The sequence below is a fragment of the Mercenaria mercenaria genome, chromosome 1 (assembly GCF_021730395.1).
Source record: "Mercenaria mercenaria strain notata chromosome 1, MADL_Memer_1, whole genome shotgun sequence".
In the NCBI taxonomy this organism is placed as follows: Eukaryota; Metazoa; Mollusca; class Bivalvia; order Venerida; family Veneridae; genus Mercenaria; species Mercenaria mercenaria.
In genome coordinates, this window is record NC_069361.1 from 9,751,800 (window position 1) to 9,769,488 (window position 17,689).

At 35.4% G+C, this 17,689-nt stretch overlaps 1 protein-coding gene across 11 annotated transcripts in view; it reads left to right on the forward strand.

Annotated features, from left to right (window-relative positions):
* The window catches only part of LOC123545021 (RNA-binding protein Pasilla-like), a 53,721-nt gene that overhangs the window by 27,505 nt on the left and 8,527 nt on the right, over positions 1 to 17,689 (forward strand). For 10 of the 11 annotated variants that reach the window (XM_045331243.2, XM_045331240.2, XM_045331247.2 and 7 more), the window contains 3 exons: positions 1,237 to 1,380; positions 7,560 to 7,720; positions 15,645 to 15,798. In XM_045331243.2, the coding sequence (XP_045187178.1) occupies positions 1,237 to 1,380; positions 7,560 to 7,720; positions 15,645 to 15,798 (459 nt within the window). The remainder of the gene's footprint in view (positions 1 to 1,236; positions 1,381 to 7,559; positions 7,721 to 15,644; positions 15,799 to 17,689) is intronic. The other variant, XM_045331241.2, reaches the window with a different exon arrangement.

Below are 17,689 nucleotides of genomic sequence, written 5' to 3' on the forward strand. Positions count from 1 at the left end.
GGTTAGTGTTGGTTTGTTTAAGTTTCTTAACTGCATTTTCATTTCATTTATTGTCTCAAGACCAAGGAACCATAGAAAACCTCTGGTATGCAAGCATACTTTACTACCCCTATTACCATTAAACTTCGCATGGAGACTGGTGTTGATAAGATGGAGAAAGCTCTTGGTTTAGGTCCAGGATTGCGGACACTCTCCCCATCTTACACCTTCTCCACTGGTTTCATAATGGGCATTTTCAGCTGTTAAAAAATAGATTTAATAATAATTTCTTGAAATTGTTTTTGGAAGGAAGTTGTGTATAGAATTAGCAAGTCCTATGATAATGGTGTCCATGTACATATTTGTAAAGCCAACTTTCCTTTAAGTTTGTTCCATATATCTCCAGTTCTAACAGCATGGTATAGACTATGTGCCTTGTTTTGTGTTAATTGTGTAGGAATGTGTTACATCTCCTGTACTGGGAGTATATATATTATCTATGCAGACAGATAGGAGTTTGAAATTGACTTTGGTATACCTGGAATATACATAGGAGAGGGGAAAATGTTTGATCACCTTTGATGATCTCCAGGTTTGAGCTATGTTCAGATTCTCTAACATCAGGCCTTTCTGGAGTGTAATTTTGTAACTAATTGATAAGGTAACAGGCAGATATACTTCATGATTATGATAATCCACCATATGGTTTTAATGGTCATTATAACTATGTTACATGTTGTCTTAGACAAAGTTATGTGCATAGATACAGTTTCCATAATTCGCGGGCTTAGCGCAAAACGGTTGTAACTCTTTCTTTATTTCATATAAGTCACAACCGTTTTGCGCTAAGCCCGCGAATTATGTTATCAGTTTGTTATAAGCCCTGCCCCTTTCTGTTGTGAGAGACCAGAATCTTTATTCATTGCAGTTCAGACACAAGGTTCCTAGTCATGCTACAGGTTGGATGTTTTAAGTTTCAAGTTAAATTTGATTTTCTAAAATATGAGAGAAAAGACCTACAAAACAGCCAAAACTTCTATCTAAGTGCATTTTCCAGGTGTTTTAATAGCGCAGAGAATTCTTTGTACGCTAGATATAATTCCTAACAGAATAAAACAGATAATTGAGAAGCAGATGTGTTTTGGAAATTACAATAGTTTTTGTCACATCTGGATAAATCTGATTGTTAATTTATATAATTAGTTGTATGTATTAAGTGCAAACATGTTATTTTATATAGTTTGTTGTATATTTCAGGTGCAGACAATGTACACCTCAAAATACTGGTGCCCAGCATTGCTGCCGGAGCCATCATTGGCAAGGGAGGGGAAACTATTGCAGCAGTACAGAAAGAAGCTGGTGCCCGTGTTAAAATGTCAAAAGCTAATGATTTTTATCCTGGTAAGAAGCTTATTAAATTAACATAATTATATAGATGTAGGGTTATATAACATACTGCAGTATTACATACCCGTTTAAGGAAAACTTAACTCAGCTTTGCAGTGTTTAGCTTCACCTTTCAAAAGTATGGCTAGAGCTATTGCATCTACTCATGCGTTGGAATCTTTGCCCTGATTGGTCTATTTAATATGTGTAAACAGTAGTAGGAATGGAAGGAAGTCTTCATGCACTTGTTCAATGTTACGATCCGACATGCAGTGCACTGGTTCCATAACTATATTTTGCTTTTCACATTCAGAGTTATGCTCCTTATTTCAACACATTAATTTTTGTGCCCTTCCAAAATTTGGATATTCGGTGATATTCAGTGTGTGAAGCTTTGCACACAGTGTTTTAAAGACAGACCTGAGTTATGGCTGTTGTCTTACTCAAAGATAGGCATACAGTGACAGGAGTAAAGGCACCAGTGTCTAATGGACACACATCTAGTTTAATAAGGTTTTCAACACAAGTCATTATAATTATCACATAGCATCATTAAAGGAGAAATTTCTCTGACTTTTACTTCATTCAGTTTAAGCAAAATCATTGTCTCTTTGTACTTGTATAGAAATTTTTGTTGTTACTTTAACTTTTAAAACAATGCTTTTGGACAGTGGAACATTGCTGTCCTTTGACAGCTCTTGTTATTTTGGTTTAATTGCAATTTTTTGGGGGGGAAAACAACAACATTAGATAAAAGATGTACATTTCCTTAACCAGAAAAAATTATTTTGTTTGTACTAAAAAGTTCAAGTTAATGGTTCATCTAGATGTGCATGCTGCATGATGTTTGTGCAGTTAAATGACATTGTGATGTCCTTGGGCTGAAAATGTATAAAATTATTACTACATGTAAAGGTTACATTGCCCTTAGTCTTAATGTATTTACCTTTAGACATCACTGGCTCGTAAAGTAGATGCTAGTTTTAGGCCTTAGTTAATTAAATATGCTCAATAAGGTCAGTTTTGATTAGCTATAAAAGAGACAAAATAGCCACAAAAATCATGGCATTTATTGAAAAGTACCTGATCATTAGCATAATGGGAGGAGTTTGACACATTTTATAACAAGTCATGCAGTTGACTGATATTTATGTTTAATTTATATGAAGAAATATTCTGCAGTTAATATGATTTTAATGTGTAAAATGAAATGATTTTAATGTCAGCTTAAGGAACTGATGTTAAAATGCAGGCGTTCTCCTTCATGTTCAAAAATATTTTTTATCATATTCGCTGTAATATGAAATGTTGAATGTTGAATTGAAATGAAATGAAGAAACTTGTTAATTTCCTGGTTTTGCTAATTAGTTCTGAAATAAACAATGCAGTTATAGTCACAAGAGGACTATTATGTTTGATGATGTTTCAATGACTATTTGTTTATTATTCAGAAATAAAGAATTAACATATGGATCAGGCTCCCATTTACTTTGATAAGCTAACACTGTCTCTGTCATATTTAGGGACCTTTTTTTAAACAAGAAAGTTGAATAAAGTTTAATTTTTGTATTTCCACAATGTAAAAACTGGTAAGTATTTCAGAGATATTATAATAGCTGACACATGGTTTAATTGATTTAAACATGCTTAAAAGGTTGTATGTCGTGCAAAAATAATACTAGGGCATGGCCCGATAGAATTGTTCCTTGTGACCACTTGAAACACCATTCTAAAGATTCAAGTTTGTCATATATATAAAACTTGTGTAGATTAAATGTGATATATCTTTTTTTGTGGTAAGTAGGTCAAAATTTTTATTATTCGGTGCCAAAGACAGAGAGAAAAAGAATTTCATTTGAGGGCAGATTTCAGAGTCATTTAGGATTGTCAGACATAACACTGCACTAATTTTGGTATCTTACACAGAATGTTTTTTGGGGATGGATCCTTTATTCTGTTGAGCGGGGATAAAATTTGCTTGTTAATATAAGCAAGATTTAGTGACAGTAAGCCTGGGTTGTATGTCCTTACAATGGTGATGTATTCTATTCTATATAAAGCTATTGAGTTTTTCTGGGTTGTCGTGGTAACAGAATCAAAGCAGTCATTTTGCACATTTTAGGCCTCCTTTGGATGCAAATAGTGTTGTTTGATTGAAATGAAAGTCTAGAAATAACACCAAAATCTACTGAGTATAGATTACAGTAATGAGTGAATTGAAAATATTCCTGCGTCTGTAATTGGGAACTTGTTGTTTCCAAGGGTAACTGATTATTTAGAAATATGAACACCTTGCTGAACTGGCAATGAGACAATGAAAGGTTAGGTATATTTAGCTTCCTTTTATCTTAAGCTAAGAAGGTCAGATATTTTCTTGAAGAATCCTTTTAACCAGAAAATTGTTGTTTTTCTTCCATTGCAAATTAACAAGTCTGATTGAGTATACAGGCAAGATTTAAAAGGTGGAAAGTAATTCTTTAATCTGCTTTTATTGACCATCTGTTTTATGTTTTTCACAAACTTTTTCACCCACCGCACTTGGAGTGGATTATTTACTAGGTACGTTGTCTTACATTGAATGATGAATGATGTTCCTTTCCTATCAAAATGAAAATGCCATAAAAAGTTCTTATCGTGAATAATTTTATGAAAATCATCAATTTTTTTACTATAAATTCAAAGCTTTAGTCCTAGTTATCTCTCCCCTACCTCTTCATCAGTTTAGTTACCGGAAAATTGTCCTTTTTACTCTTGTCTGCACTCTAAGTCAAACATTTCTCATCGGATCTTCACCAAACTTGAACAAAATGTGTTTGACCATGAGACCTCGGCCAAGTTCGATAACTAGCCAAATCGGACAAGGCATTTTGGAGTTACGTCCCTTGAATTACCGAAAAATCAGCCTTTTTACTCTTGTCTGCTCTCTAAGTCCAACATTTCTTATCCGATCTTCACCAAACTTGAACAAAATGTGTTTGACCATAAGTCCTCAGCCAAGTTCAGGAACTAGCCAAATCTGTCCAGGCACTTTTGAATTATGGCCCTTGAATTACTGATTGGATCCACTCATCCAGACCATCTAATTGGATCCACTTGTCTAAACCATCTAGAGAAAATAGACATTTTTCATAGGGGCTGTTGTGGGAGACATGTGCTTTTCTCAAAAGCATCTCTAGTATTTGAATTTGATTTTCATATTCAGATATTTGGCTGATTTTTGAATATTCAAATATTCATTCCCATCCCTACAACTTCATAAATCTTTTCAACTTATTATTAATTTAAAAAAAAAGTTTTTATAATATTGTTAGTCAAAGTACTATCCAAACTTGTGGATGGTAACAACTATAGTGCTCCTGTTTCTAAGCAGCAAGATTGATTAGCGAATGGAAGTAATTAATGTGTATGAAATGGAACTGTTAGAAGGAATAGGTTTAAGCCAGACTGATTACTTGTTTAAAATAAAAGAGAATTGTTGGTCTTGTTTAGTCACATGTTTTCGCGACCCTAATATCAAAGATTTTGATGAAGTTTTGTTTTGTAACTGGACTATTTTACAAGACTGGTAGACAAATTATGAAATAATAATGACACAGAATAGAATATCGCGGCTTAGCGCAAAACGTGTAACTAATGAGATAAAGAAGGGTTAAACGTTTGCGCTAAGCCGATATGTGAATTTCTGTTATGAAGTATAGATGTAAACAGACCATATAATATATATAGTTGTGAGTCCAAAAATATTGTCTAATCAGAATCGAGTTCTTGCAAATTAGTATGTGTCTGTTATATGAAATTCCAGTGTATATGTTTCAAATTTGTATTTCCCCTTTTGGGGATTTATCTTCTATGGAAAGTACAGGTTGTTTTGAAAAATTCAACACCAATTTCTGTGAAAGAGAAACTTTATTGAACTTGGATTACTGAAAGGAAATCTATAAAGTTATAAAGATGAAATTTTACTGCAATTTGTGAGCTGTTTTTAGAAAATACCTTGTAACAACACTGATTTCTTTCACAAAGTTTTGCTTTTTTTTATGCCCCCACCACTTTGGGGGGGGGGGGGATATAGATTTGCTCTTGTCCGTCCGTCCTTCCATCCGTCCGTCCTTCCGAAAATGTTGTGTCATGCGTAGCTCTGAAAGTATTTGACGTAGAGTCACAAAACTTTACAGGAATGTTGGTCAGCATGTGTAGTTGTGCACCTGGGGTTTCGCGTCCGGATTCATTCAGTCTTGTAGAAGTTATGGCCCCTGACTTTATAAAAATTGGTCATTTTAATGTTGTGTCGCGCCTAGCTCCAAAAGTATATGACCTAGAGTCACAAAACTTTACAGGAATGTTGGTCAGCATGTGTAGTTGTGCACCTGGGGTTTCGCGTCCGGATTCATCCAGTCATGTATGAGTTATGGCCCCTGACTTAGTAAAAAATTGGTCATTTTAATGTTGTGTCGCGCATAGCTCCAAATGTATTTGACCTAGAATCACCAAAGTTTACAGGAATGTTGGTCAGCATATGCAGTTGTGCACCTGGGGTTTCGCGTCCGGATTCATTCAGTCGTGTAGGAGTTATGGCCCCTGACTTAGTTAAAAATGGGTCATTTTAATGTTGTGTCGTGCGTAGCTCCAAAAGTATTTGACCTAGAGTCACCAAAGTTTACAGGAATGTTGGTCAGCATGTGCAGTTGTGCACCTGGGGTTTCGCATCTGGATTCATTCAGTATTGTAGGAGTTCTGGCCCCTGACCTGGGAAAAAATTGTCATTTTAATGTCATGTAGTGGGGGCATCTGTGTCCCATAGACACATTTCTAGTTTGTTGTCATATTTGTGTAATTTTTTCCATAAATATGTTTCTGTGGAAAATTAACTAGAATGGGACAGTAGAACAATAAGATTGTGCCTCTGGGATCTGTGAACTAATTAAATATCAGAAGTTATGAGAGCCATGTTTTTTTCCCTCCCACAAGTACATGCCAAAACTGTAGTCACTGACCAAATTCTTGATTGATATTACTTAGCAGATATCAATATATAGATTAGTTGTCTAAATACATTACCATTCACACTTTTTTCACAGAGTGGACAAGTCTTTGGTGGGAATTTCTAGGGAGCATATTGATTGTTTAGACAAAAATGCCTTTTCACATTGTTAATCCCAGGCCACGCAAGTTGCAAGTTCCATTTTACAGCTAACATTCCCTTGCCAATATTGTTTCTATATAAAGACTTTATTAGTATCTGAAAATTTTTGAAACCATTAAAAATTTAACAGTGACTCGATATGTCTCTGGACAACACAGTAGACGCAGTTCTCTACTTGATTGTTTTGCTTTATTTGCATGAAGGTGTGTTTTATTTCTTTTTATTGCAAATAAAATACATACATGTACTGTCTTAAGTGATAGGTGGTGTGATCACTGAGTTTTAGTTGAAAGGTACAGTATTATTATTCTGATAAAAGAAATTTTTGTGTAAACTATCCTTTGCTACATAAATCATTCGAAAAAGCTTTTTATTTATCTGTCTGCTTGTGCATCTTTTGTTGCAAGTTTGACTTGGCAGTTAGTTTAAAAACATACAATTGTAGTTGTCAAATATTGCAGCGTGAGTTCAAAACAAGTGTTTGTTATGGTACATGTTAGGTGTTCAATGAAAGTGTTACTCTGTGAAAGTACATTTTTTTGATAAAACAGGTAGCTGCAACAGTTAGGTGGAAAATGTATATTTTTTTCCCATCAACCAAGGACGTATGTAGCACTTTGTTGGCAAAGGACATACTGTCCTTGAGAACTTAAGTCATCAAGTCACGGTGTAACAGCGTATATTGTATAAATGGCAAATGCATACTATTAGTCACTACAGCTGACAAGTTTCCATGCATTTTACGCACTATGTTCTTGAAAAGTTTTAAGACAGCCATGAAGTAGGAGTCTAGTGTAAGATATGAGTAGAACTACAAGTCTGGTTCTGACTTCTGATGCTTGCCCTTGATTCTATATTGATAAATGGTAGATAACTTGACCTGAATGGGAGTGAACTGTTTAAAAGATTTTGCAGAATTTATGCCCTGCTTGGAAGTTTGAAAGACATGAGACTCAGCTCTAGCAATGGCTGTTATTTAACATTATTTAATCATTAACATGTTTTATTTGCTGTTTTTATAAATAAAAATGTCATCTTTATATGGTTTCAGGCACCACAGAACGTGTTTGTCTCATTATGGGTGGTGCCGACGCCGTCAGAAAAGTTCACAATTTTATAATGGAAAAAATACGAGAAAAACCTGATCCCAATCCAAAACCAGAGGTCTCCAAAAATAACTTTGAGAGACATAGACAGGTAACTGTAATCAATGTAAGTCATCAGTTTTCATCCATCTTCCATGTGCATTCTGTACTAAGTTTCTGCAGTACTCCAAAATTGTACATAAAATATAGCAAAACACATAATTTAAAGATCATAGTTGCATTTTGCTGGACTGTAGATGCTAGTTTGCTCGTTTGGTGCAGTTGAGTCTTAGGTAGGTAATGTTTTGTTCCTAGTGTTTGTTGTAAGTATTTACAAAGACAAGGAATTGGCACAAATTGATCTCAGTGTCAGGCTGGTAAGTAAGTGTTTGAGCAAATCGAACTTATTACAAAGCATTGTGTTATTAATATAATTTGAAAGCAGTTTCGAAGAGCCGTCATGGATGCTTTAAATGTAAATCAGTTAGATTCTCATACCTAATGTAACTTTGTCACAACTTCGTTTAGGGGAAGACTAAATATTTGCCAGAGATTTTCTTACTTATGTTTTCTAAAAAACATTCAACGGGCTTTTATTTATTACCAAGCTGAAAACATTGGTTTCTTTATCATTGTTATATGCCCGAAGGTTATGATGCCGGGGGTCCGTCCGTTAGCAATTTTGAGTCCGCTCTGTAACACTTGAACCCCTTGAAGGATTTCGAAGAAACTTGACACAAATGTTCATCACATCGAGATGACGTGCAGAGAGCATGTTTTGGATTGCTCGCTTCAAGGTCAAGGCCACCCTTAGGGGGCAAAGGTCATATGACTTTGTTTCGTGTCCGCTCTGTAACTCGTGAACTGCTTGAAGGATTTTAAAGAAACTTGGCACAAATGTTCACCACATCGCGACGATGTGCAGAGTGCATGTTTCGGATGGCTCGCTTCAAGATCAAGGTCACACAAAGGTCATACCTTTGGGTGTATATTGCACTGCATTGCGGTGCTCTTGTTATTCATCAGAGACTGGGATGCATTCCTAAATTATTCACTGTGTAAACATAATAAAATCTATGCCACAACTGTTTCTACAGACAAGTGTGTCCCCAGTAAAAATATGGAAATTACATTGAAAATTTAAATAGTCTGCAGTATTGATTTACCAAAGGAAGTTTGCATTTGTCAAGGAGTTAAAATGTTGAAATACAGTGTTTGCAAACTTAGTCTAGCTTTTTATGGTACAGACAACTTTTCTCATTCTGATAGAGGTGAGTTTGTGTAGAAACTGCCAGGTAAAAGCAAGGTAAGAAAATCTTTTACAATCCTAGAAGTGTGTCAGCAGTTTGCAATTATGAATCTTTAAATTGGTGTCTTTGATAATGAGCCTGTTTATTCTGAATCAGTTTTTCCTTTTAAGCCTTAATACAATGTCTTTCATTTAAAATTCAAACGGAAAACCTTTCCTTCATTATACGAGATGTAATATACATTTTTCCTTTCATTCATTTTCTCATTGTCATGCATATTTCATTTCAAACCCTCGTTCATTTTCATTTTGCCAACATTTTCATTGACACGGTTGTTATGAAAGTGCTGATATAGCAAAAATGGTGACGACAATATTGAACCATGGAACGGGCAAATGGAATAAGACATTAAAGATACATTAAAGAAAGCAAGACAGAAGTGAACATGACTGAAATTTGGGAATATCTCACTTTTGAAGTTCTGGTATCGATAACACATTTAATCTGATAGTTAAAAATGGAATATTGTAGCAAGCTAAATGGAAATGAGTTTTGTTTGATTTTGTCACCACTTTTGCCATTGATTGTTTAAAATTATGAGTAGATTGCAGAAACTTGGCTGTTGTAGAGTAGATTGTAGCTGTAGATGTCAAGGAGAAAGTTGTGCATGAGAGTTGTATTTAGGAAGAGCAATGTGAAATATGTTTTTGAGATTTCTGTGTCTGATGTGTGTGATTTAATGTATCTGGCGCCCATTTATATTGAAAATGTATGAAGCATTTTGCATTGTCTGCTGCAGTAAAACATGTAGTTTCTGTCTGAATAGATAAAAGAACAATTGTTAAATGATGGATTTAAATGCAAAAGGAATTTTAAGTCTTCAGAAGATGATTGCTTATTATGTTAGGGTGTCAGTAAGTCTAAGGTCAAGGTCACTGTGATCCCGGGATTTAAAAAAGGGGGCATTATCTTTAGCTCGAGAATAGTCGAGCTATTCCACTCACCCTGGCGTCGGCGTCACACCTTGGTTAAATGTTTGCATGCAAGTACATATGGCTATCATTTAAAGGCATATACCTTTGAAACTTTTTTTTTCTTTTTCTGGGATTATTACCAACCTCACTGGGTCAAGTCCCATAACTCAGACATGTATTTTAGCCAGATTATGCCTCCTTTTGGACTTAGAAAATCTTGGTTTAAGTTTTAAATGCAAGTTACTGTCTTCAAAACTAATGCAGATAGTGAATTGAAACTTCACATGTGTCTTCGGAATCATAAAACTAGGTGATAGCATCAAGTCCCATAACTCTGACATTCATTTTGGTCAAATTATGTCCCCTGTGAACTTAAAACTTCTGGTAAAAGTTTTGCATTTAATTTACTATCTCCAAAACTAATGCAGATACTGGGTTGAAACTATAGATACTTAAGGGTAATATTCCTGCTTCTGGAACAGCAATTCGAATAGTGAAGCATTTGCTTTGTTATGGACAGCTCTTGTTAAAAACAGCTCTTGTTGTTTTAAAATTGCTTTTACCCATGCCAGCAAATGTTGAAAACATTCTCTTTAATATGGTACACAAAGGACAATGTCCTTAAGTCCAGACGTTTCCAGATTCCATATATAGTGTTGAGACAGTAGTTGTGAAATTACCTTATCAAAGTCAGTAACTGGTTGATTACAGCTTAATATTCACCCATCCATCCAGTTAAAAGGTCAATGTATAGGTATTGGTCTTATCAAAAAGCTATTGTTTTGAGACAGATGAAAGCAAATAAAAGATTTTGCTGAAGATATTTAGATCTTTAATGAAAGAAATTTAAAATAGGAGGCTTAAAATTCTGTTAAAGTGGGTTGCAAATAAAATTTTCACCAGTGTTATATTGGCCAAACAGAGCATCCATTGTTCTACAGAAATCAATTAATTAATAAGACTGCGTAAATGGACTACATATTGTTTTAACTCGTTACTGTCATTGTCAAGTATATAATAAGACCTAATTAAGTCCCTGACAGTACTCCATATATAACCAGCCACATAATATATAAAATTAGTTCTTGCAGGGGGAAGATGAGGTGGAGTGGCAAGATACGCGCATTATTATAGCATCTATTATTAGAATGAAGTGACAAATGATCTTATGACTTGGCAACAACATGAATATCTAACATTTTTTCTCCCATCATATATTTCTTTCAAGACGTGATGATCTGGATTAAATAGATTTTGCTTCGTCACTGCCAATGTCATTTTCCGCCAGGTTAAAAACAAAGATTCACTGTTTGGGAACCAGTTTTCAGACAAAATTCTATGACTTCTGTGCATTTTTTTCTTTGACATCATTGGACAAAATTGAAATTTGAGCTACATGAACTAATTAAAAAACATCCCCACACCAACACCAACCTTATAGTGTAAAATTTATGTTTTCCTAGGAGACCCAAGGGGGTCAGTTGGTAAACCAGCTGTCAAAAGCACCAATGAAAGCAGAAGCCAGCTCCCTGTAACTGGATTTTTGTTTTACATGAATACTTAATAAATCAAATAGATCATGTACAAAATCATTAGCAGCTGATCATCAGACCTGTATATAGAAAATTAATACCTTGAAATTAAAAAGTAATTCCTGCCATAATCATAAATGGAATTAAATTTCCTCACTTGTTACCAATTAGTATGCATGCACAATGCTATCTACATGCCCCAGTGCTTTGTTGACAAAGGTGATACATCATTTTAGAATTCTATGTAAATGTTTACATGCAAGAAGAATGTGTAGGCACAAAAATTGAACATCCATATGATAGGGGACTAACCAGTTTTATAATTAATGTCAAATTAAAGTGGTTATTGTCTCGAAACTGTTTCTGTCCAGATTCTGGTTGCTAGCATGTATTGTTTCTCAAGCTATTTGTATTTTTAGCTCGACTAGACGAAGTATGGAGAGCTGTCCTACTCGACCCGGCGTCGGCGTCCTTTCGCGTCCACACTTTGGTTCAAGTTTTGATGCACTTTCTCTTTATCTCTGTAATTACTTGATGGATTTGTTTCAAACTTAAAATATTATTCCTCATCATCACCCACATCAAATTGCACAAGGGCCATAACTCTTGCACCAATATTTCATGAATTATCTCCCGTTTTGACTTAGAATTTCAGGTTAAAGTTTTGGTGCACTTTTACTCCCATCTCATTTACTTAATGGATTTCATTCAAATTTAAAATAGTTGTTTCACATCATCACCAACATTATATGACACAAGGTCCATAACTCTGGAACCAATTTACAGTGAATTATGCCCCTTTTTACTTTGAATTTCAAGTTAAAGGTTTGGTGCACTTTCACTCTATCTCTGTTATTACTAAATGGATTTTATTCAAACTTAAAATAGTTGTTCCACATCATCACTCACATCATATGACATAAGGGTCATAACTTTTGCATCAATGTTTCCTGAATTATCCCCCTTTTTACTTAGAATTTCACTTTTAAAGTTTTGGTGCAGTTTCACTCTATCTCAGTTATTACTAAATGGATTTGATTCAAACTTAAGGTAGTTTTTCCTTCTTATCACCCACATCATATGACACAAGGTCCATAACTCTGGCACCAATTTTTCATGAATTATTTTTCATGAATGCCCCCTTTTACTTAGAATTTAAGATTAATTTTGATGCATTTTCACCATATCTCTTGTTATTACAGAGGATTTGATTCAAACTTAAAATAGTTGTTCGGCATCATCATTCACATCATATAACACAAGGACCATTACTCTAGCACCAGTATTTCCTGAACTATCTCCCCTTTTACTTAGAATTTCAGGTTTAAGTTTTGGTGCACTTACACTCTATCTCGGTTATTACTAAATGGATTTGATTTAAACTTAAAGTAGTTGTTACACATCATCACCCACATCATATGACACAAGGTGCATCACTCTTGCACCAATATTTCATTAATTGTGCCCCTTTTTGCTTAGAGTTATACTTATTTAATGTTTTGATAACTTTATCTCTCTTATTACTTGATTATTTTGACACAAACATAAGCTCTTGTCCAATACCTTCATCCACATTGAGTCAAACACTCCAGCGACTGCTCCAACTTCCTCAGAAGTGCCCATTTTCACAATCCAGCATCGAAATAGTTGAGCGCGCTGTCTCCTGTGACAGCTTTTGTTTGTATTGTCCAGGCTAAAGAATTTGTTTTTATTACTCTAAGCAGAAAAAAGTACACTCGAAACCCGTTATAACGCTACTCGATATACCGCGGTCCTCGGTATAACGCTGTATGGCCTTGGCGCCCAAAGTTTAGTGGGTAAAAAAAATCAAAAAAAAAAAAAAAAAAAAAAAAAAATCCGCGGATGTTACTTAATTTGATCATAACCAGCGTTAAAATTACAAGTACTGTGTACTTTAACGCCTTTCCATGACAACTGTCACAAAAATCAATAATCGTCTGCTAGCTTACTTGTTTGCGTATCGCCTTTGTTAAAGTTTCAATACATGTAGACATGTGACAATTAGGCAATCAGTACCGTGTCAAAATTAGATTGTTTGCATAACAAGCGTGTAACATTGGTCAGTCAACTATCAAACCGTTTAAGTTTGCACCAATTAAGCAGATGACATGATCACTTGAGTGAATAAAAAATCGAATTTTGTAATAAACTGCAGCCGTTTTTCGTAATCATCACACTCAATTCATCGGAAATAACCAAGATTCGACGCACTGAAAGCCTTTCTGAGAATGTGCTCCCTTTTTAATATCGTATACCAACGACGGTGATTAAAAATTTTTCTATCTTATTTATCGATTTCCTTCATGTAGATCTATTCAAAATTAATTTTTTTAAGACTGTCCGCGTTTTTTCTCTTTTAGTTACATAAACCCCCAGTGCAACTGCTGTGCATATGTAATCCTCACGACCGCGCACTCCTCACACAGCGTTATATATGTTTACTTCCGGGATACACAAATCCAATTTTCTTTTATAATCACGACAAAATGAGAAGATGACACAGCGTTATAATTCTTTTAATGTATTTTTCAGTAGCATTTAAGGTAAATAAATGTCCCGTTTATACGATTCTTATTTCTTATTGACAAAAAACAGCGTCCAATAATACGTTACCGGTGGGTGGGGTATTGCGTATACCGCTGATACGATCAACCCGCGTTATAAATTTAACCCCGCTAGATCCGCGGGTCTCGAACCTTGGACCCCGACGACAGCGTTATAACGGGGTCCCAGTGTATATAGTAATAAAACTAATCATCAACAAGTAAATGTATATTACTTGTATATAAAAGTGTGAAATTTCTTGCTTAAGAACAAAATGACATAGTTTTGTGTGATAACTGTTTAGAAAAATACAGAAAGACAATCTAGTGTACGGAGAGCAAGCCTAATCCTTTAAGCATAGCATTGTGCTTATGACAATCTATGACAATTGATATTCATCCTTACATTGGTGATTGTGAGGAAGTTGTTAGTTACTGGTGGAGAAAAACTAGTACTGGTACAAAACAGACAGTTCTAGTCTTACGTAGCAAGTAAGTCCTAAACCCAACAAAACAGAACAAAAACTTATAAATTAAGTTGGTATAATATGATAACTTGGCCAATAACTGTAAATTAACTGAATAACTGAAAAGAAATTTTTCTCCAGGTTTAGAATGTATCTGTGTTTCATTTAGAAAGCAACCACTTGACTGTTTACATTTATTTAGTCTAGGACAGAAACTCCTTTCTTCAAATGTAATCAAGTGTACAGTATGCACTTAATTAAAGAAACTTAAATTGATTGATTGGTGCTTGTGTACACAGATATTTATACATTCAGCATGTTTTCAAAATGAGACATAGCTTTTATCATACAAAAAATGGGCAGGTTGAGATATCTTTGTGTGCCCCCAATATTTTTGGGGAGGCACTTAAGAGTTGCCCTTGTCCGTCCGTCCCAATTTGTGTCATTCATATTTCAAAAAGTATTTGACCCAGAGTCATCAAACCCCGAAGGATTGTTATTCAGCACGGGAACAGTGCACCAGGAGTTTTGATTTGGATCTCACAGTCAGACCAGAGTTATGGCCCTTGACTTAGTCAAAATACGCATAAAATGGGTCTAACCTTGAGTCTTAAAACCGTGTACAGTGACAGGAGTGGGGGGCACCAGTGTCCTAGGGACACACACCTAGTTGATAAAATGATATGCTAATGTAATCTATAACTGAACAAGTCCAGAGAATAGAAAGTTTACCATAAGGGCACAGTCTCCACAACACCTTGCAGTGGTGTTGGATGGGGTTAAAAATGGAAACAGTCATCATGCACAGTTCGAGAACTTTTGCAACCATTGTTGTTAACTGATAACTCATAAAAAGCCTGACCTGAAATACAAATATTTAGAATCATGTGACAATGCTTTCAGGATAACACACATAGTGCAATCCTGTACATTGTACATTTTTATATAACCAGTAATTGACTTTATTCCCTGCTTCTTTAATTAATTAAAATGTCCTGTTGCAGATGCTTCTGCAATACAAATTGATTAAAAGTGATTAAAATTTGTAAAATTGAGTAGATTAGGACTGGAAGAGAACTCTACTGCAACTTGTACAAAATTTACTTTATCACACTTGCAAGGTTATGAAAAGGGGAATATTCACATTGCAGTTAAATGTTAGGCTGATTTATTTATTTATATACAGTAAATTGAATGTCCTATAAGGTAGTCCATGTGTCTACTATTCTGTATTAGGTTATTATTTTGTGCTACGTGTTTGCAGGTAAAGATTCTTGTTCCAAACAGCACTGCGGGTATGATAATAGGCAAGGGAGGTAACTATATCAAACAGATCAAAGAAGAGAGCGGTGCTTACGTTCAAATCTCCCAAAAGTCAAAAGAAACTAATCTACCTGAAAGATGTATAACAGTGGCAGGTTGGTGCTGTTTTCATTCACTTACGTCTGATACTAAGAATATTTCTGGATGTTCTTATTTACTGTACAATACAAGAATTGGGAACCAAAATTATATAATTTTTGTTAAGATATCTTTTTCTTATTCTTGTCTGTTTTTTATGCCCCCGAAGGGAGGCATATAGTTTTTGAACCGTCTGTCCGTCTGTCGGTCTGTCAGTCTGTCAGTCTGTCCGCAATTTTCGTGTCCGGTCCATATCTTTGTCATCGATGGATGGATTTTCAAATAACTTGGCATGAGTGTGTACCACAGTAAGACGACGTGTCGCGCACAAGACCCAGGTCCGTAGCTCAAAGGTCAAGGTCACACTTAGACATTAAAGGATAGTGCATTGATGGGCGTGTCCGGTCCATATCTTTGTCATCGATGGATGGATTTTCAAATAACTTGGCATGAATGTGTACCACAGTAAGACGACGTGTCGCGCGCAAGACCCAGGTCCGTAGCTCAAAGGTCAAGGTCACACTTAGACATTAAAGGATAGTGCATTGATGGGCGTGTCCGGTCCATATCTTTGTCATCGATGGATGGATTTTCAAATAACTTGGCATGAATGTGTACCACAGTAAGACGACGTGTCGCGCGCAAGACCCAGGTCCGTAGCTCAAAGGTCAAGGTCACACTTAGACATTAAAGGATAGTGCATTGATGGGCGTGTCCGGTCCATATCTTTGTCAACCATGGATGGATTTTCAAATAACTTGGCATGAATGTGTACCACAGTAAGACGACGTGTCGCGCGCAAGACCCAGGTCTGTAGCTCAAGGTCAAGGTCACACTTAGACGTTAAAGGTCATTTTTCATGATAGTGCATTGATGGGCGTGTCCGGTCCATATCTTTGTCATTCATGCATGGATTTTAAAATAACTACGCATGAATGTGTGGCACAGTAAGACGACGTGTCGCGCGCAAGACCCAGCTCCGTAGGTCAAAGGTCCTAAACTCTAACATCGGCCATAACTACTCATTCAAAGTGCCATCGGGGGCATATGTCATCCTATGGAGACAGCTCTTGTTTACTGTTATTTTTTTCGCTCACCTGAACAGTTTGTGAGCTGTTTTGATCACCCTTCATCCATTTATGTCCAATTGTCTTCTGTAAACATTTGTTCAGCTAACATGAGAGATCTCGTTTTTATGCTGTCTTGATGAAACTTGTGCGTAATATTTATGGCAACAAGATCAAGTTAAAGTTTGATAATGGACAAGATTGCTGAAATAACAGTTATGGCCCTTGAATTAAATGAACCCAGGAAGAGACCACATTCCTTATGCAGTAATCTTCATGAAACTTACACAGAATATATAAAGTTACACAATCACATGTTTGATAATGGACAAGATTGCTCCATAAACATATTTCACATTATTAACACAGCAGCAGCCACATTTCTTTGGAAATCTTACTGAAACTCGCATAGAATATACAAGAACACCGACCTACTTCATAATAAGCACGATTGCTTCAATAACTAATCGGAGTTATGGTCCTTTTTATGGTCCTTTATGTAGTTGAAATCTCCATATTATACATTTTTTGCACATTACAGGTCCTACTTTACTTTGGTCAAATGGGCCAGGGGATTGACAGACATTTTGAAATCATGGGATTGCTAAAAGAAAAACAACAGTAATAATTCTGTATGAATTGTCCTTGGACAACAAAATTTGTGTACCAACACTTAAGTTTACAATTTCACTCTTAGATGTTACAACTTAAGTAGGATAAAAACTATTTTTATCCATTTGGGGAAACTAAGGTCAGTATTCTGAAGCACAAATGAGGGTCTTGCATTAGCATCAACATTTATTAACCAAACTTCATGAAACACACAACATTATATAGCTGC